The 20,269-nt window shown below is 42.9% G+C and overlaps 1 protein-coding gene across 1 annotated transcript in view; it reads right to left on the bottom strand.

Annotated features, from left to right (window-relative positions):
• Nucleotides 1-20,269, bottom strand: part of septin9b (septin 9b) — a 61,360-nt gene that overhangs the window by 33,011 nt on the left and 8,080 nt on the right. The window contains exon 2 of the mRNA XM_079159695.1: nucleotides 12,541-13,239. Within this exon, the coding sequence (XP_079015821.1) occupies nucleotides 12,541-13,239 (699 nt within the window). The remainder of the gene's footprint in view (nucleotides 1-12,540; nucleotides 13,240-20,269) is intronic.

Here is a 20,269-nt window from a genome sequence, read left to right as displayed (position 1 = left end):
AAGAGAGACGAGGCAAAGAGGAAGAACATCTGGCTTGGCCTGGGTGTCTACAGGGAGATAGCTGGGACTGTTAGAGACTTCCTGTTGTGTTTTTTTTGCAGTGGTTGCTCTACTCCCCTGTTGTGCAAATGGAGACAGCATGTGTGTGATGAGTGAGGAGGAGGTTTATCTCAGCACCCTAAAGTGGCCTCCAGGACTGAACCTCCTCCCCCCCTCTGACTGAAACCACTGCACATACATTTAACAGAACAAATGTATGAATCTGTAATATATACTGTATATAAGACAGTAAATACTTCACTCCTCCAGGTTTATTCCCCTGCAGCTTGCAAATTTTCCCTGAAGTTTACAACAATACCGTACCGAGTAAACACTCAGTGCTTTTTGCATAGTGATGACTGCAAAGAGGATAAACTGGGTAGATGTTTGAGGCCTAGAGAGTTTGTTTATGGGGAAGTGTTTTTTTTTTTCTTTTTCTCTTTTAAGCCACCAAAGCTTTCCCAGCTGGACTGTTCAATACCGAGCGCTACTGCAGCGTCAAGGACTGAAAAAGACAGCGAGGACGAGTAGCCCTCACTGCTTTTTAAACCGCAATGAAAGCATTGTTTCTTTAAACCATTCGTTAAGCATCAAACCACAGCGACACCGGGACGACAACTTGTTTCTTCAACTCACAAGGAATTTCATGAGGAAGTGAAAAACAGCGTTCAGTAAGAAGATTTGTTTCAACTAAAAAAAAAAAAAAGGTTTGCAATTACATGAAAAGAAAGAGAGGGCACATCGTGCCTCGACTTGATTGGCCTTAATGGGAACCAGTTGTCCCTCTTGCCTCTGCAGCGTGATAGTCTAAAACAGCTGAGCTCCCCTGAAGACACAAAAGACAACCAAACAGATACTCACAAAGGCTTTCCATCTCGTGGTTGTTGTGCATCTCACTGCAAGTGGAAGCCATCTCCTCTGTCAGCCCTTTTCCTCTTACTTCCAGTAATTAACAAGGAAAAACTCCAGTAAGACTAAAAAAAACAACAATCCTCTGACTGTTTCCCAGCCTGTGGTGGCTGCTGTTAAATTCTTTACTATTCTGAAAATGAACAAGAGCTAATCTCACAAACTGCACACACACACACACACACCAACATGTACTCTCTATTTCTGTTGATGTTCCGGAGTCAAAGCCTTCCCTGATGAACAATAAACACGGCGACTCCAAGGGGATCGGCCTTCTGGGGAATCCCTGGCCCCTCGCTACATGTGCGGGGGTCGAGGGACAGCGATGACTCAACGCAACAAAAACTAAGAGAAGACAGGAAGGAGCTCTGTATTTAAACTCTGTGCGGCCGCTGCACGTCTCCCAGAAACATCTATAGCCCAGTTATGATGCTGATTATCTATAATGTAAACCTTGTGCAGGGACAGGGAAGCAGACTTCTAGAGATCACGAAGCAGCATCTTTTTGAGTCAATGTGTTTGCCAGGACTCAACAGCAAGGGAATTTAGTTTGCCAGAAGCGTAACGCAGAGGAACTCATCTGTGGCAACTTGCCCTTTCCCCCCGAATCTTCACTTGCAAGTGTGCTTCCTCCATCTGGCTCCTCTTCCACTGAGTGAGGGTGACGTTTGCAGTCTGCTGCATGGCATCACGAAGCACTTCACGCCATAGAGGCTTGGGGTGGAAAGTTCACCCAAAGCTCCTCCGGGCTCCCCCGCCGATGATGGTACTCTACGAAGAAGCTAATTGCCCGTAAACCACAAAGCTGCCGTTATATTCTCTTAACCCTTAAAATATCACTGCAAACCTCAGTTATGACAGAAGATCCCGGCTCTGTTTTCAGTGTGTTTAGGTGTTAAAAGTTCAGACATGAGTGCCTTTAAATATTCAATAAAAGCTGCCTGTAAACTTGCAACTGAGGGACCAATCAGCTCAGCAGCACAAGAATTACTTGGCTAATCTGAAACATTAATCTGTATGACTCCCCTTCAGCTTGCATGGAACCAATGCTGCTGCAGGGTTAAACAGTACAGCTGTTTTTTTTGTATTCTTTGGGTTTATCTTTACACTGAGAGCTTCCCAGCTGAGATAGAGATGAGAGCTTGCACAGTTGAATTTCGACGAAGCCGACAGGCTGGAAACAGAGTAAATAGCACTGAAACTACACTCCAGCATCACGGTCACTGCTCAGTGGACCATGATGTTTTTACATTAACTGTAAATTGTGATTATGTGTCAACACAGTTAAAGCAGATCTGCCCCTCTGCACAGTTTGTACTTAAATGGGAACTCTTGACTCCAATGTTTGTTTACAAGTGTGGGAAAAGTTGAAAGTGGGACTTCTATACAACAAGAATCTGCACATGCTATGAAATCCATCTCCATTAGCTGCTGGGAGCACGGAGGAACAGCAGTGTCACATATTGGATCTGTTGCACTGGTCTATGTGACCAAAACGTATATGGTCTATATCATGGTGAGTCAAAAACAACAACGCTTCAACGTGATGTTAGTGGACAAACTCAACTGCGTAATCAGTTGCAGTTGGTGTAACATAAGGGACAAGACTGCACCGTCTCAGTTTTCATTTTCCACACATGCTCACTTCAGACAGACTCACACCCCCGCACAAGAACCCCTCTGCCCCCTCATCGACTCTCATCTCCTCGTTTCAGCAGCAGATGGTACAGTAGGACTGTGGCACAAATGGCCATCTGTCTGTCCACACACACGTTAAAAAAACAATTCATGTTGTTCCAGCGTGTCCTCTGTCAGCCAACAAGCGAGCCAAACATAATTAGCAGAGAATGTGGAGAACAACTCACCTCATGTGAACCTTTCTTCTTCATTAAAGCAACTCTAGGCGTGAATATAAACAGTTTGCCGCTGATCCCGTTGAGAAAGACCAAATTCACTTATTTCATTGTGTTTATTCTTAAAGAAGACATTTGCATTTCAGGTCTGCTTGATTAATTATGTTTGATTGATGACGGTGAGAAAAACAAACACTGTATGGCTCATGCTGGCATGGCGTTTTCTTTCCATTTCAAGGCCCTACACTACTGTGGCTTCGTTTCTTCATTCCCATTGCCAAGACAAGGGACACGATTCTCCCATCAGTTACTTGGACAAAGGAACCACAGCGGAGTCTTACATCTGGATAAACAAGAGGGAGGATTCACCCCGAAAAACGAAGATAACGTCAGCCGAGACAAAAAGTCGGCTCCATCGGGCTCTGATGGCCCATATCCTACTATTTGTCTTTTATCTTATGGTGAATGAAAAGGTCGACGAAGGCCATTTGTGTGAGTGTGTCTGAAGTTACGCTGTTTTGTCAAACTAATATCAAGAAGTGTGTGTTTGTGTGTGTGTGTGTGTTTGAACATCTATGTGCTTTTACATGTTATGTTAAGCTGAAATGCGGGAGTGTGTTGGTTTTAGTGCATGCAGGAGAAAGTGAATGGACTGTTTACTGAAGTTGTGGGATTTGGCAAGATGACGGAAGAGGACAAAGGTCTTTCTGCAGTGGTGGGAAACTTCTTTAACCCTTGACTTCCCCCAGATGCTCAATGTAAACTTTAACTTCCGAAAGCCTTATCTGGGGGAGAGAGGAGCTGTGTGTGTGTGTGTGTGTGTGTGTGTGTGTGTGTGTGTGTGTGCTGGAGTCTATTTATCTGGGACTAAAGGGCTGATCCTTTCCCATTTCTCTCAGCTCCTCTTCCTCCTCCAATATAAAAGTGAAAAAAAACCTTTCATGTCCAGTTCTTTTTATTGTCCCCACTTCAAAGAGCTGCTAGATAATGTTTTGAATGAGTTTCCTAGTGATGTATTGGAGCGTTAAAAACATGAACAGAAAAAAGGCTGACATCTGTGTGTTCGATGTTTTTTCTGCAACAGAACACCAGTCTGGTCCGAGCTTCTGACCCTGAAGTTGTTTGAGGAAACTGTATCAATCCTCTGAGAGAAAGGACAGAACAACTAAACTCATTTGGAGTTTCCTTTGTGAATGACAGTGGCTTGAAGGAAATAGGTAATACAGCTCTATTTAACCTGCAAAACCAGGTTCACTGGCTCAACAGATTTCCACCTGTCATACACTGCCTCCTGGTGGCCTGTTTAGGAAATACAACAACAGTGAAAGTCACATTCAAAATAATGAGAAGTGACGCTTGTCACTGTTATTACCGTGGGACATTTCTGAACTGAACAGACGGACGTAACAGTATGGAGGCTCACAGACTTCAAGTGAGCAAAACTGAGTGCTTTTTGGCAGCTTAGTCAAAGACACAGTCAATATGTGCCTCAGTGTAACATAATCATGTTAAGGCAAAGATAAAAAGAAAAGGTCCCAGAAAAAAACATTGCATCTAGAAGGTGCAGTTCACCCCAAAAATACATATTTTCTCTCTCACTTTGCAATGCTATTTATGTACAGCAGTGAGCAGTTTCATGTAGGAACTATGGTTAATAGTGTAATTTTGTCGCTTTGAGCACAACAAGCCAAGTGCCATATAGTCCCATTATATTGGAGAGAAGGCAGATATCTCTACGGCCGACATCTACAAAACTATGCAACTCACGCCAAAACAATCTAGATTGATAAATTGCACTAAAGGTATGGGGGGAAATATGTATTTGGCATTTTGGGCTGAACTATCCCTTTAAAATGTGGTTGCGACTGAAGTAATAGATATTACCTCATCTGCTGTGATTGTCTTCATCAAACATCTCAGCTCTTTATGGAACAGCAAGAACTGTATGAAACTATTAATTCAGACGTGACTTTATCTATTTACCCATCGCATCCACTGATTTATCCATCCTATTAATTCATCCACTTGTACAATGTACACAAAGGTGTTGGAGCAGTACAACTAGCAGATTTGAACATGTAAGAGGGGTGGCAGGGGGGGTCTAGTGGTTCTGGTTTTACTGTAAAACCAAAGCTTTAATAATTCATTTTGATGCATTTAATCTCAGTTTACGCAGAATTATTCATTTGGAAAAATGAATTTGTTGACCAGTTACATGATCTGACTGCATCATCAGAATATGATTCCACTGAAAGATGATAGGATTTATACTGTGTGTATTTATAATTATTTCCCAGCCACAAGAGAAAGTGCTCCAAAGTTTGAGATTGATTATAGTTGATTGAATTGATTTCTGTTCGGGAGACTTTGTATTGTGAGACCACATCTTAGAGATATGACCACTGCAGCCACATTATGCAATTTAGCAACAATGTCAGCAGCAGTTCCCTATCACAAGAAAACATCTCTCGTTCCTTTTCTTAGCCTCTCTCTCCGCTTTTATTTTCGGGATAATTAGCCCACAGGTCACGCTGAGTAATGGTCTGGGATCAGCGCAGATTAACTACACAGAGTGAGGATTGACCTCGGATATGCCTCCGCCTGAGGCTGCCTGTATGTGTGTGTGTGTGTGTGTGTGTGTGTGCGTGCGTGCCTCTGTAGGTGTGTCGGTAAGAGACAACAAAAGTAAGATTACAAATTTGAGATGAAGAAGGTGTGTGTGTGTGTGTGTGTGTCCTTTCCTGACCTATGGGACAGGCAGAGACAAATCGCCCACCGCCGTCCGCTGTCCCCACCTCCCCACTTTCAGAAGGTCAATCCAAAGAAAAGACAAACGGCTTGACTCGCTCTTTCCTCCATAATGACTACACCTCAATTAGGAAAACAAATGTGCTGCAAGATAATCTGTTTATTTAGGCAATATGAAGACAGATTCCAGTTTAGCGTACATGATCTGGCTTTATTGAAATCAGGATTTCTCTTTTGTTCTTTACCGTCACACAACAGGAACACGGGACACAATGGCACCACAAGAAGTGAATCCCTTTAAATGCACATTTCTTCTCTATAGCAGAAAGTGGCTCTGCCTTTATTGTAGCCCTGACTTCCTTTCTATTTTCTTCAGTGCTGTAACAGTAATCCAGCTGAGATGGACATCTTTTTCTTCCCCATATCCCCCAAAAAAACACTGAAGGAGTTGCTAAATGAGGTTATGTGACCCCAATGATGACCCACCAGTCCCATCAGCCCAGTGATAGCTATGCTATTGATGGTCAAGCTCTCTGTCTAAGTCTAGTAACAGTAAAAGAGAAGAAGTCCATCTTTGGTGTTAAAATCAAAACAAGTATTTGGGTGGATAAAAGAAGAAATTGAGCTGTTTGAAAGGATAACAGGCAACATTGTTCACTGTTTACTGACGTTTTATAGACAAAGTAATCAATCAAGAGATTATAGAATGAATTGTTAGTTCCAGCACTATATTAGGTTCCTACACGTGAAGAACAACACAAAGGTTGAACAAAGATTCTCAAATGTGAAATCTGGTCTGAAAAGTGATAAGAAGAGCTATTTCTGACCACAGTTGGTCTACGCTTAGATGTCAGATAGAGTTCGTTCTGTGGTGTTCGATGGATTGGTGAACAGCAGACCTGCCTGTCAAGATAACATTCCTCGTCGAATCAGAATCAGCTTTAATGGCCAAGTAAGTGTGAACCGAAATAGACATACCTCTAAAAACAACGCAGCAGAGCAGACCCGATACCAATCAGAATGAGTCCATGACGTGTAGATTCTGTATCTGCCTTTTCCAGAACTTTAAGCTGTTTCACAGTTAAACTGACTGGAATATTAAAGTTTATGGCTTCACATTATACCAAATGGAAAAAATCTGGTTGTCTTGTACTTATTTTACACACATTTCTCCGCAATTCAATTGAATTAACAATTCAATATATAGGAAACTTTGGCATCTTGACTAAAATGCAAATGCTTTGGGCAATACTTGTCTATAAAACACAAGCTTACAATGATGGATCCACCAAACCATACATCAGATTAAAGAGGTTATACTGTATACAAGAGGTGGCACCAAGTCTTTGTCAAGTCACTCAAGTCATGAGTCAAGTCCCAAGTCAGGGAAATTAACTCACACGTTTTGCATACTGAATTTTGTTTTTTGTTTTTGACCTCCGCATAGTTTTTGTATGCAAACGTAATCCTCTTTTTGCCGCTCTATAACGTAACGTTGAATCTTTGTGGTTCTTTCCTGCAACTTGATTGGATGCTGTCGGATTGGTGGAAACAAAGCTGACCTGGGGAATTGAGTGTCAACTTGCTGAGAATGAATAGCATTAACGTTAGATGTTTCAGGAAATTAATTAATTCATCTTCAAATGTCTTGCTCCGTCCAAACAACGGTCCAAATCCCAAAGACATTTAGTTTGAACAAGAGAGAAGCATCAAATCGTTACACGAGAGGAGTGTGAATAAGAACATATTTAGCATGTGTACACAATTAATCGCTTATGTCCGTCGTCTAATCGACTAATTGTTCAGTGGTTAGTCTGTGTGTTTGTGTTTGTGCGTGACCTCCGCTGACTGAGGGCATCAAGCTACAAAACATGACGTATTTGCTCGTCTGTCAGTGATCTTACAAATGCAGTTCCCTCTACAGCACGTGTGTGTGTGTCCACGATCCTTTTCATGTTGACCTTTTGCATAAACACCCCCGTGTAACTCACTCCCTGCGATGCTGTGATCAAAGTACAGGGGGGATATTTGCTAGGAAGCTGACTAACTTAGATCACATGACCCCTGAGAGAGGAAGCACGCTGCGGTGAGGTCACTCAGCAGGGGAAACAATCCCGCTGACAGAACACGGAAGGAAGCACAGGATATACTCTGTGTGCCTTTGTGTGTGTGCACGGATGATGTGTGATGTCATTTCCTCCTGGAAAAACTGAATGGGCAGGAAAGCAGCGCATCTAATAGACTCCCAAAGACACAAATATGGAAAAATATGGCCATATGGAAAAATAACAAAAAACATTTTTTCTAATTCTTGCCACTGAAGAAAATCAACTGAAAGCACTTAAAATGGAGCAATAAGGGCAAATTATTAATTATTATAAATTTACTTTGATTTCAAATCTGTGATTGCAGTGCTACTATATGTTTTCGGTTTGTTTCAGCTGTCTTGATGATTTGTTAGGGCAGAGCTGGGTGGGCTCAGTCAGAGCCCCTGGGCCCTCCAGGCAGGTCACCCTTCATTTAGACCCCGACCAGGGCCTCTCTCTGTGGACAAATAAGTGGCGACCACCCCCATGAGCTAGAAGAGAACCGTGTTAAACCTTCAGCTCAGAAACGGACTGGATATTTATAGTTATTTGACATAGAAATATTATGGGTACAACATGAAGCGCTGAAGCACAGACACACGGAGACAGACAGTGAATATAATGTGAGAAATGTGACTACAAGCATCAACTAGTGACAAAGTGAAGTATTTCATCGGTATAAAGAACAAACCAGGAACATATCACATAAAATGGGCAAAATCAATAAGACAGCACCATCATTACATTACATCTAGAGCTAATTATATTATATGTTATTATATGAAGCACTTGAGAAGATGGTTAATAATAGTGGGATGCTGATTCATGCAGCTCCCCTCGGCAGCTTTATGATGAATTTCCGCCCATTGTTTAAGTTTCCGATCTGCAGCTTTACTGTCTAGGTTCACTCTAACCGTTCTCATGGCGTCATCTTTGGTCACAATAGTCAGCTGTTTTCAGTGAAAAACCCAGTGAACACTAGTGCTCAGCCCCACACAGCAAACAGACAGAGTTAGACAGTAGCTGGTGGACATAGTGGAGCATTTAGCAGCTAAAGAGACAGATGTTTCCCTCAGGAGTTGGTTGAGACCAAAAACAAAGCGAAAAGAGAGCGAATATTGGATTTAGATTCGCATGGTGGCAAAAAACACAACTCAAAACGGACGATTATGTTGCTCTTTCACTGCTGTGGATGTGTAAATAAGCAACCGTTTGCTAACCAGTTCACCGTGTCAACTTAAAAAAGAATGGCGACGGTTGAGCCGGCGGCTCACAGCTAACGGTGCTAACAGTACTAATAGTGCTAAGTACGTTGTCAGCTGTAACTGCCGTATGAATTCAGTGCTGAGCATCTAGTCAGTGGGGCACGCTCACAGGCACAAACAAGAAGCAAGGAGAAGCTCGGATTACAACACACACGCTGAGGGAGAGCAGCTTAATTATCTGCTCAGGTAGACATTACTACACTATACTGTTACATAGCAAAAAGTTGTTTGCTGCTATGTTAATGCTCTGAATACTGTATATTGCACTACTAAGTATTCTCTTTCAGTCTTCTGTATGTTGTAGCATGTCACAAGCGGCATCAGAGAAACTGCTGCAACCCTGTGTACAGAAATCTACCCATATGGCTTTACTGCAACTGTAGCACTACTTACTATTAACTACCATACTACTGTTTCTGTGCTGCCAAGGTCAGGCTTTCATCACATAACGAAAACCACGTCGGCTCCAATGCTGTATTAAGAACAGACGGGGGTAACCACAAATACAGACATACAGTCTGCTGTTTCTACCGACAGACAGGCCTTCAAGGACACGGCCACTTATGTTACCGACAGACATGCAGACATCAGACTAATCAAAAAGCTGCTCCTGTTACTGACCTTTCTCTTAGTGAGATATCTGATACTGGGGTTAGTCTGTTACCTCAGTTTGAGTGGAGAAGGAGCAGGAAGATATGAAGTCAGAAGAGAAAAAAAAGAATGAATCAGAGTCAAAATGAAATGTAATCTGGAAAATGTGACGTTTTTTTTACCCAGTGGGGTTTGAATGTAGAATAACATACAGTCAAGAGTGAAACGTTTCCCCTTCCTTCACACATAATTAAATGTAATTAGTTGGTTTTTTTGAGTTTAAGAAAGCTTTCCCACTGATGACATGTGTCACGTCGAACTGGTAAGTCTGTGCTGACGCAATCATACAGGCTGGAGAGCTAAATCACAGGACCAAAGCACTGCATTGCTAAAATAGTAATTCTCTGATTTAGCTTATACACAACAAGCCAACAACCTCCTGAGATTCTACAAGAGATCCAGACGAAATAATGTATGAGCAGACCGGTTCGCAGCTAACATTCTGCAAACACAAGCTAATCCTTAATCATCAAAAACCAATGTCCCAGAAAGTATACAATTAAATAGCAAAACAACCAAGCTACACTATAGAAATGTATGGTATAAACTTGAGATAGCCGCAGTGTACCCAAGTACAGAAAGCAGCTATTTATGATAAATCTATACAATATAAGGAGTTGTTTGTTGCTGTGTCTACACACAACAAATAAAAAACACTTAAAAAAAGAACTAAAGTCATCACATGAAGCAGGCAAATTTGTAATTTGTTGTAAGTTTGTCTTTTGGTCCCCTGAACGTGATTTATATGCATTTTTACATCAACGTCAAAGTTTTGGCCTAAAAAAAAACAGTTATTTAATTCCCACTTCATCCTTCTTTAAAGAAAGAAGCGGGGTTTGAAAATATAATCTCACTATTGCTATTTGAATGCAGCTACATTGTTAAACAACGGCCCCATATTCTATGTATGATGACCTTTTATTAGACAGCATATTACTAGGATTTGCGTCATTGCTAGGTTGCATGCTTTTTGCCGCGAGATGTTGGACTTTCCACAGATTTGTTTTCGGTGTTTACTCGGTCTTAAAAGACTAACCTGCTGGTCATCAGTGTGTTATGTGACACATGTGACCATCAGTGTGTTATGTGACACCTATGACCATCAGTGTATTGACACTCCCCTGAATACACTTCTGCATCCCTGCAGCAAGGTATAAAACCATTGAAGGTCATCATAAACAATATTTTAGGCTGAGGGGTTACTTTCCAGCGGCAGTAACAGGAATTTGATGAATGAACATTAGGGGTGGGAATCACCAGAGATCCCGCGACACGATATTATCACGATACTTAGGTCACGGTACGATATTATCACGATACTGCGATATTATCACGATACTGCGATATATAGTATTGCGGTAACATATATTGCGATTTTTTACTTTTTTCAACCGCAAATGATGTCCCCAAGGGAAAACTGTGTCAACATGTTTTATCTAATAAGATAAAGTTTTCAGTCTGTTCATCTCACTTCAATCATTTTTATTGCAGCAAAAGAGGATTGTCAAGCAGACAGATTGACCAACACTGTCATAAAAACCTGTCATAAATGTTGCACCTGACAAACTGAACTGTTTGTATTACAGTCTACATAGTCCAACTTAACTGAATGCAAACGTGTCTATAACTTCTATAAGTACGAAATAAGAGTTGTATAACTCAGTATAACTTGCGATGCGTGGACGTCGACGGCAGACAGCCAGTTATGCACCGCACTCTCCCCATGAGCCTGGCTGCTGTTGGCAGATTTAACGCCCGTTGTGAGGCCAGATTGAGCGTGTGAGCGAAACACTTCACATGCAGGAATCCCACTAACTGAACGGCAACGCCCACGTTAGAAGCGTTGTCAGTTACAACCACCAGGTTTTTGTCGGCGATCCCCCATCCTTGTGCTGCATTTTGCAGGAGGTCTGTCATGTTTGACCCGGTGTGACTTACGTGTACTGCTCTAGTTTGGAGAACGCGAGACATCAGTCGCCAGTCCTCTGTGAGATATTTTGCTGTTATAGTCACATAGGAATCCACTGCGCTTGACGTCAACGCATCGCGAGTTAATGCAACTCTTACTGCTGTACTCAAAGATTCCTCCACTTTAAGCTACACTTCTTTGTAGAGCTTGGGCACGGCTGTGTCGGTGAAAAAACGCCGCGACCATCAAAATAAGTCCAGATGTCTGATTCAAACGCGGACGGCGCATTTTGGATTTCTTTCTCCGATGTCTCTAACTTTGTTTTGACCAACTTCCTACCAGTCACACTGACCCGGGGGCTCTGCTGACCCCACCAGAAAACAACTCAGCACCATCTAGTGGACTGAAAAAGCAATTGATTTGAATTTTCTAGTACCAAAAAGTTTATAGTTTATAGAATAAAAGATCGATACTTGGCTTCCGTGTATCGATACAATATCGCCACGCAAAATATCACGTTACTATGCTGTATCGATTTTTTCTCCCACCCCTAATGAACATTAAGATTAAGAACTGGGTCGTATCAATTACCAACTGGACCGAAACAGAGAAAGTGCCTTAAAGATCAATGGGAAGTGAACAAGTAACCCTCCGAATTTTTTTTCCTGTGGAGTTTTTGAACTCCAGTAGCTCTATGGAGCTGTTTTTCTACGTTGTTTTCTGTGTTGTTGCAAGAGGATACATGTGAGCTTGACACGATGCACATTCCCGCTCGTTGTTTCACGTTATTTCACTGATCAACAGGTGGCGGTAATGCATCAAGATACACAGCATTGCTACTTAGTAGACATAGATGTAAACAACGCTGGATATAAAACACTTTTCACATGTTCTATGAGGAAAGAATTGCAATCAATGCATTTGTTTGTACTCAAGGACACACAGAATGTGTTTAAGTACACTGAATGGAATCATAACTTTTGTTTCCACTTTGAGGTTCTCAAAAACGGACAGTATTTCAGTGTGAGGATATGACTGGAAGGAGTATGGGTTAGTATATTATGTTGAAACAGACTTACTGTCAGGGTTGGGGGATTTACGTCCATGACTAGGCGAGGAGCAGCGGAAGGTGGTAACAATGGTGTTGTGGTGAGGATTAGGGTGGTGCGGGTGGTGCACTGGTAGGTGGTGGCCATTGTTTTCTGGGGGAGCTCTGGTGATGCTGATATCGGGCTTACGGACGTCTCCGGGACAAGGAGGCTCAAACTTGCGAGCGTGATTCTGCTCAGGGGTCCGGCTGGTGCCGTTGTTGTTGTGGTTGCCCTCATTGCGGCGGATCACTGGGGAATCGGTGGGCGTCTTAGCAAAAGTGACCTCCCTCTTGTGGCTCATCTCGGGGGTCTTGGAGTGGCCCAGGACTTCGGGGCGCTTCAGGGCGCTGTTGGCCGCGAAGCGCATGGAAGCAGGGCTGGTGACGTTATCCACCTGCTTGCTGGAGGAAGAGGAGATGTCGATGGAGAGTTCGGAGCGCCGTGACACAGGCTCGGGGGTCTTGGAGCCCCCTCCGCCCATGATGGAGCGGGGTTGGGTGAAGTTGAGGTTGTTGTTGTTGGTGGTGGTGGTGGCCGGGGCGGCCGGGGCGGCAGTGCCCAGGTCACGGTAGTAGATGCTGGTGGGAGACATGGCGTTGCGGTGAGGGGAACTGGTTGTCCGACGGGAGCCGGGGGACAAGTGAGATGAGGTGTCGACATCCTCCACCTCAAAGGACCTCTTCAGAGCTGCATGTGAGGGACAAACACAACATAGTCGTGGGGTCATTTGACCGTGGAAAACAACTTAGTTGATTCACTGACAGAAAATGGATCAGCAACTATTTTGATAATTTATTTATCATGTGAGTCATTTTAAAACAAACATCCCAAACATACTCTGGTTCCAGCTTCTCCAGTATCAGGATTTTCTGCTTCTCTATTTTTATATTATTGCGCATTGATTACCTTTAGGTTTTTGGGCCATAGACTGTTTAATCATAACAAATATTGGCCAATGAAAATGACTGTTAATTGTTAACTAGGTAAAAACAGTGGTGAACGTACCAACAACAAGTAAATGTATGGGAGTGCAAATAACAATATTTTCAACTGAAATTCACTAGTGCACAAAACCGAAGACTATTTTTATTTGCTTCAGTCATTATTAAAAAAAGTCAACCAAACTTAATTATTATGCCTCCACTTGTGTTCCACCCACAAAGATACGTCACCATTCTACCATGTAAATCTGAACAATATCATAAAACATTCATCAAAAAGGTTGTATCAATGAACTGAGAAGTTTTTTTTTCTAAAACTCATTATGAACAGTATCCAAGTACTGCAGTAAAGCGCCTGAGGTTTGAGGGTGGGGTCATGAGGCAATTTTGTTTGGCAACACAAAGGAAACAGCATGCACTCGCCATTAAGCCATACTTATGTGACTTTATTACATCCCCCTCACCATCAGTAGGTTTTTCACTGCACTGTCGAAGCCTTGATGTTTAAGTCGATTTATGTTGTTTTGTCATGACGTGTGTGTGTGTGTGTTTGTGTTTGTGTGTGTGTGTGTGTGTGTGTGTGTGTGTCTGTGTGTGTGGTGCACTACTAACTAAAATTCTAGGGTTTCACGCAGAGCCATTCGAAGCGCATCACGACATGTTACAATGCACGCAATCAGCCAAGCATTGTCCCCTGCAAGCGTTTAGAAAAAAAAAAAATGCCAAGTCTCCTTGTTTATGAGCAACACGAGCACAGAGATAGAGGCACATCCTTCCCCTCGGTTAGTCGTGACGTGAGGAAAATAGCTGCACTGTCCAAGATGAAGATACTGCGGGATGGGATCACCCCCTGGGAAGAGTGCACTGGCTCAAAGTCAACTTGAATTTGACTCCCATCGTGGAGTTGTCGTGCCAAGCGAAGGGCCAGGAGCTGGTATCATAATGACAAACTAGTTAGACCGGTCCACTCAAGCACACCCTTAAGAGCATCTCCTGTTTCCTCCAATCCGGGACGCAGCGCTGATTATTTGATCTGCTTGCGGCTTGCGGTGCGTCTGCGTGTGCACGCGTCTTTATGTAACTATATGTAGTTTTGTTCAAAGTGCTCGTAAAAAAAATAAAATAAAACGAGCATGTGTGTGTCACGGGAATGTATTCCTGTTTATTTTTAAGCGACTACACCCACAGGGAGGGGACTGGGGGCCCCAGCCCCACTGCACTCTGTGAAAAACTCTGTCAGGGGATGCAGAGCTCAACACAATCATATCAAAGCCATCTCCACACACACACAAACACACAAACACACATACACCAGCCTGCACCGCTAATATAATTTACTGCTATAAGCTGCTTCACTCCAACATAGAGGACATTTGATACAATTTAGCCCCGAACAAAAATTCAGGCTAGAGCCAAAGCATTATTCTGTTTTCGTGTTAGTCGAACACACCGAGGACATTCTTGTTCACCACGGGAATAAACGGATCTGCACTCACGTCTTGGAGTTCATGGTGATTTGTGTTGCAAATCGCTTTAACCCCTCCACTACTCCCCGCGCACCCTCTACCTAGACCGTAAAGCGCGGTTACCTTTCATCTTTTGGCATTCTTGCACTATAGGAGACTGTTGCTGAGGCTGTAAGGCTAGCTCTACATGTAGAAGTACCTACATTATGTGTGGAACGCATGAGATGATCTGCACTAAGCACACAAAAAAAAGTCTTCGTGTCAGAAACCCACTTGAACATACTTTTTCTCACACTCCCATCGCATATTTTCAGTGGTAAACTTGTGATGCGAACAGAGTTCATTATCCAGCGAGGCACCAGCAAAGCCAATCCTTTGATAGGGACACACATAAAAGAATTATACACAATAAACTTGCAATTTGTAGGCTGGCGCCCGAACCCACATAGCCACTGGACTGTGTCCTTCTCACCGCCGCTGTCCTCGGTCTTGTGTTTTACGATTGCTGAGAGGGAGTCCAAGGCCGTGGCCACTTTCAACTCCAGCCAGCGAATAAGTCGGGTCGACCAAAATTGGTCTGCAGATTTCATAAGGGAGCTGAGGAGTTGCGAAGCGCCCTTTAAGACTGCGTTGTGTAACGAGCGAGATGCTCATTCTAGTCTCCTCCGAAAGCCGAAACACTTCCTGACACTTGCTGTAGACTTTTGTTACGTTGTAGAAGAGCTGTGAGAACCAAAGCTGAACATGGGGGGGGGGGTTATCAGGATTCTTATTCACAAGCTTTTGCCCAAATAAGACAGCTGAGCCAAGGCGCTGTTTTGCCAGTGACCTGTTAAGTGATCTTAGATTAGTATTTCTGTTCTTGGCTGCTTTGTGATTATATGGCCACAGCCGCGGGACCACAGCAGAGGACTCGAGTGCTTTCCTCTCAAGCCGTTTGTTTGTATTTAGAGACCGTGCAGCCAAGTGTACATGATTTAGGAGCAGAGATGAATTTGAATCTTTCTGTGCTTTAATGCTTGTCTGGGAATACAGGGCATCTCTCACTCAGATGATCGCTCAATTCTCCATGTTTTTAAGGATCACGCTTCCTCCCGTCTCCTGGGTCTTTCTTCTTCATGTCTTTTAGGTCCATCCAGGATATTCTTTGCATGAATGTCGTAAGTATATAGGGATCGCAGAGCATTAGGAAGAAGAAGGAAGGAGTGTGGTACTGACAGATGGATGAATAAGTATCGTTCCCAGTGAAACAGCATTCCCAGACTATGAGCTGGAAGTGAGAGGTCGAGTCCACCTCGGAGGATTCTCATTAACAGGAGTCTTGTCTCCCCCCATCCCACCGCTACCTATCACCGCCCAGTGTCCGGTATCTCACGCCGTCCCATTTGGGAAGATAATGCAGCACAGCACAATGTTGCAAAGGGTTATTGGCGCAACAAAAACAAAGATGGAGGCAGCTGTATCCTCGCTTTGGTTCATGGTCCTTCGTCCCATAATGCGGCCCAGGTGTTAGGCTAGGCCGACTCTTTATCATCGGTGTCATCACTTTCCTCTCAAGGACGTCCCAACCGACGAACGCAAAACATTCAGTATCATCTCAGCCCAGATGCACGAAGGGGAGATAGTCGAGAGAGTTAGAGGGAGGAAAACAAACAGAGAGACAGGAGGGAGAGGAGGGAAAAGAGACTGGAGATAGAGAGGCAAAGAGGGTGCACAGTAAGAAATGGGGAAGTAAAAACGGGACGGACAGCAGTTAACAAAGATTAGCTATGCTAACGTTCCACTACTGATAAGTTTCAAGTTATGTGATAGTGTTCTCTAATAGTCTTTTGACCAAATACCTTACTCTACACATCTCATGCACTGTAAAAATATTTATTTCCCTTCTTCAGAATATACATCTGTTTCTGAGAGGGGAAAGCATCAGCAGTGTGGACTTGACCAGACAGACAGACATAAATGCAGTGTTATTTCATCGAAACATCTGGGACAGGCTGACAAGCTCAAAAGAACTTAAGATCGGGCCAGCGCAAAGTTATATTACACCATGCTGTTACAATATTAATAATCATAACCCAAATTATTCATCCTACACAATGATGTCAATGTTAAAAAAACTGAAATCTTAAAATAAAAGCAAGGAAATAATTTGAGCTCAACACATGCTACATGTAGATGCGTCGTTTTCACTCACTGTTTATCGTTTCATTCTGATGATTGGCGTGAAGATGCCGATAATGAATCCCTACGCTTCCTGCAGATGTATCACAATAAAAGCCTTCCAAGTGAAGTGCCCCTGAACTGCTGGAAGGCTTTTAATGTGAAACAGATGAACAAAGTGTCAACTTTGCATTAACATTATAAAACAGGGAACATTTGGAAATAAAAGGTCTTTCTGAAAATACAATCAGGGTTCTGTTTTCTGTCTACTTCACAATTGTAAACACAAATAATTTAACCTCATTACTTTGTTAGAAGGTGAACTCTGCACATACATTACAGTAACAACAAGAAACCCACTGCACCTGGAATTTAATCAATAAAATATGTACTGTACTGGACACAGCCCTGAACTCCTCATCGGTCTGGTAATTCTAGCTTCAGGCAATAAGTCAAGTAATTAAGACAGTTACTCTGTCAAACATGGGTTACACAAAACCAGTTTGTGCACAGTGGAGTTTATGAGATGTCAGTAGCCGTAGAATACAAGTCGATGTGGTCGAACCAGGAAAAACATCCTATTTGACAAGACAAGGCCAAACAACGAGCGATATAATTCCACACTACGGTATTTTTGCTTGGCCAGACCAAACCTTAATGCTACACTGTCAAACACACATTTCCCTTTGCTGCCCACTCATGTCGTTGGGTTTACTACTGCTGACCGGCAGCGGCACAGCTCACCGTTTCAGGTTTACTGCGCAGTTCCCTGCTGGTCTGGCTGACACCCTGTGTCCAGCACCAAGGAATACTGGGGGGTGATGGAGGCGTTTGGTAAAAGAGGTCAAATTGGTGCTGGTCAAAATCCTCCATTTTCTTCTGTTATGCTAAAGCACCTGGAGGATCTCAACCCTAATCAGAAGCAAGAGACAATTTCACCCATGATTGAGGATTGTTGCACGCCCACATTCACAACGTCATTCAGGCAGCTGCAGAATAGCTGTCCTGCTGCTGAGCTTCAGGCACTTTAGGCCTCAACCTTTGACAGGCAAAGCCTTGTTCTGTCCCTTTGATCACGCACTGGTTAACTATCCACTTCATGAACAGATTGATTTACAACAGTGACCAGTGAAGGTGTAAAGCCAGTGGCTTAACACTTGTTAACAAACGGCTGCGCTCAGCCCACGGTGCAGCGACCGTGCCGGGAGAATGCCGGCCAAAACAGCAGGCTTATATCCTCAGTCTACATCTGGTGAGTCAGTCAGTGTGTTCTGCAAAAATCCAACTTTTACACAACTGGCTTGACACAGTCATACTAGTCTGGTCTAATATACTTCTTAGAACAAACAGGACCACTGAGGCCTGTTAGGAAAGTGTTGTATTTACGAACATAACCTACTTAATAACACACTGGCCTTTCTGCCAAGTTTACAAATTGTACCACACACATGCACTCTCTTCCATTTTTAAGGTTAATTTCCTGTCCGTGTCCAAGTGCCACTCTGCCGCAACAACATGGCACCCTAAGGCAGATAATCAGTGCAAAATACCTTGGATTGGACTCAAAGCTCAGTTTAGGTTGGCAACCATACCGGGAGCCCATGTTCGACTCTACAAAGTCTCTGTGCATATACAAATATGGGCTTATTCTGGGCTTATTCTCTGGTGACTCACTCGTTCAGATTCAGCAGACAAGAGACATTTTCTACCTTTCAGAAAATCATAATATTGTTTCAGCGTGTAGTTGTTATGGTGGTTTCTATCAACCCTTTTCCATAATAGTCCCACACGCGAGTCCATCCGAGAGGCATTATTACATCTTAAGCGTGCTCACCAATTACGTTGCCTTTCCCTCTTTGTGCCTATTTCCTCCTCAGCGTGCGATACAGTGCAGTGCAATGTACTAGAAAACATAATGATCTGGCATCAAATGGAGATTTACTCCATCAAGTGTTTGCCATGCGCCTCTCTCTATAGCTGTTTCTGCTCTGAATGGAAACACTAGAATGGTTCGTAATGACCAGTATAATCTACTGGTGGGGTAGATTGTGGTGGTCACTATACTGGATACAGCAGGTGCTTTCTGTGTGTAGGTCGTTGGTACGTACTTAATGCTATCTTTGACACTACATTATAAGAGAACATACGGGAGGAACCTGGTATCGACCTTACTCTGACTAACATTTGGATTTATTGCCTTTCAATGTCATTTTTACTACTACTTAACATAAATTCCCTACACCTGTAATATCCCATTTGCACAGCATATGACAATGCTTGGCCACCACTGACTGAGTACTATACACTCTTAGAAATAAGGGTTCCAAAACCATATACTTCTGAAGAACCCCTTTTAGAGGAAAGGCTTTTTCAAGGGTTCTTTGTAAGACTAAGGGTTCCATTAAGAACCCTTTTCATCCAACAATGCCTTTTTTGGAAGAAAGAGTTCTTGTTGAAAGCGTGGGTGTAAAAAGATCCTCCCAGCCACATCCACAAAAAATGTGATTGTGAACCATTGTTCTGGGTTGCACATCGGCCCCGGCCCTTTAAGGCCACTGGACTTGGTTCCCATATGCTGCATATGATCTTATATAATCATCAATTCAAAAATAAAGGCTCTGCCATGTTTTCTGCTTACAAAATAAACCGGGGTGTGCGTGAGATGAAGTAGTGTGTATGGTTTGTTGTATGACCACGACTAAAGGCTAAAGTGTTTATAGCCTTTCTAGACTGCCTCACTCAGCAGGGCTAAAAGCCAACCATAGGGAGAGGTAAGAGATCACATGAGGATAACGGTAACTACGATGTTACATAGACATATCCACAGTAATAGTTTAACTGAATATGGGAATAGTCCGGCAAGTTGACCAGTTCATAATGAAGTACAGGTGAAGATTTTCTCATGATGTAAACAAGGTAAGACCAGATGATCTCAGTAACAAGATTGAAACAGAGATCTCTGTTCTGTGTAGAATTTGCTCTTTACCTGATTGAGGCAATACATGTCACATTAAAAACTTCAATCTGATGATTATGATTATCGTAATCAGATGAAAGAGTAGAGTCACAAACTAAACAAGCATAAGCAAGCTGACACGCATCCATTTATTAATTATTAGGGTTTTTCAAGTCAATTTTGTAGCATTTAAA

The sequence above is a fragment of the Pholis gunnellus genome (assembly GCF_910591455.1).
Source record: "Pholis gunnellus genome assembly, chromosome: 5".
Classification (NCBI taxonomy): Eukaryota; Metazoa; Chordata; class Actinopteri; order Perciformes; family Pholidae; genus Pholis; species Pholis gunnellus.
Note: the sequence above shows the minus strand (reverse complement) of the source record. Positions and strands in the feature narration are given on the sequence as shown.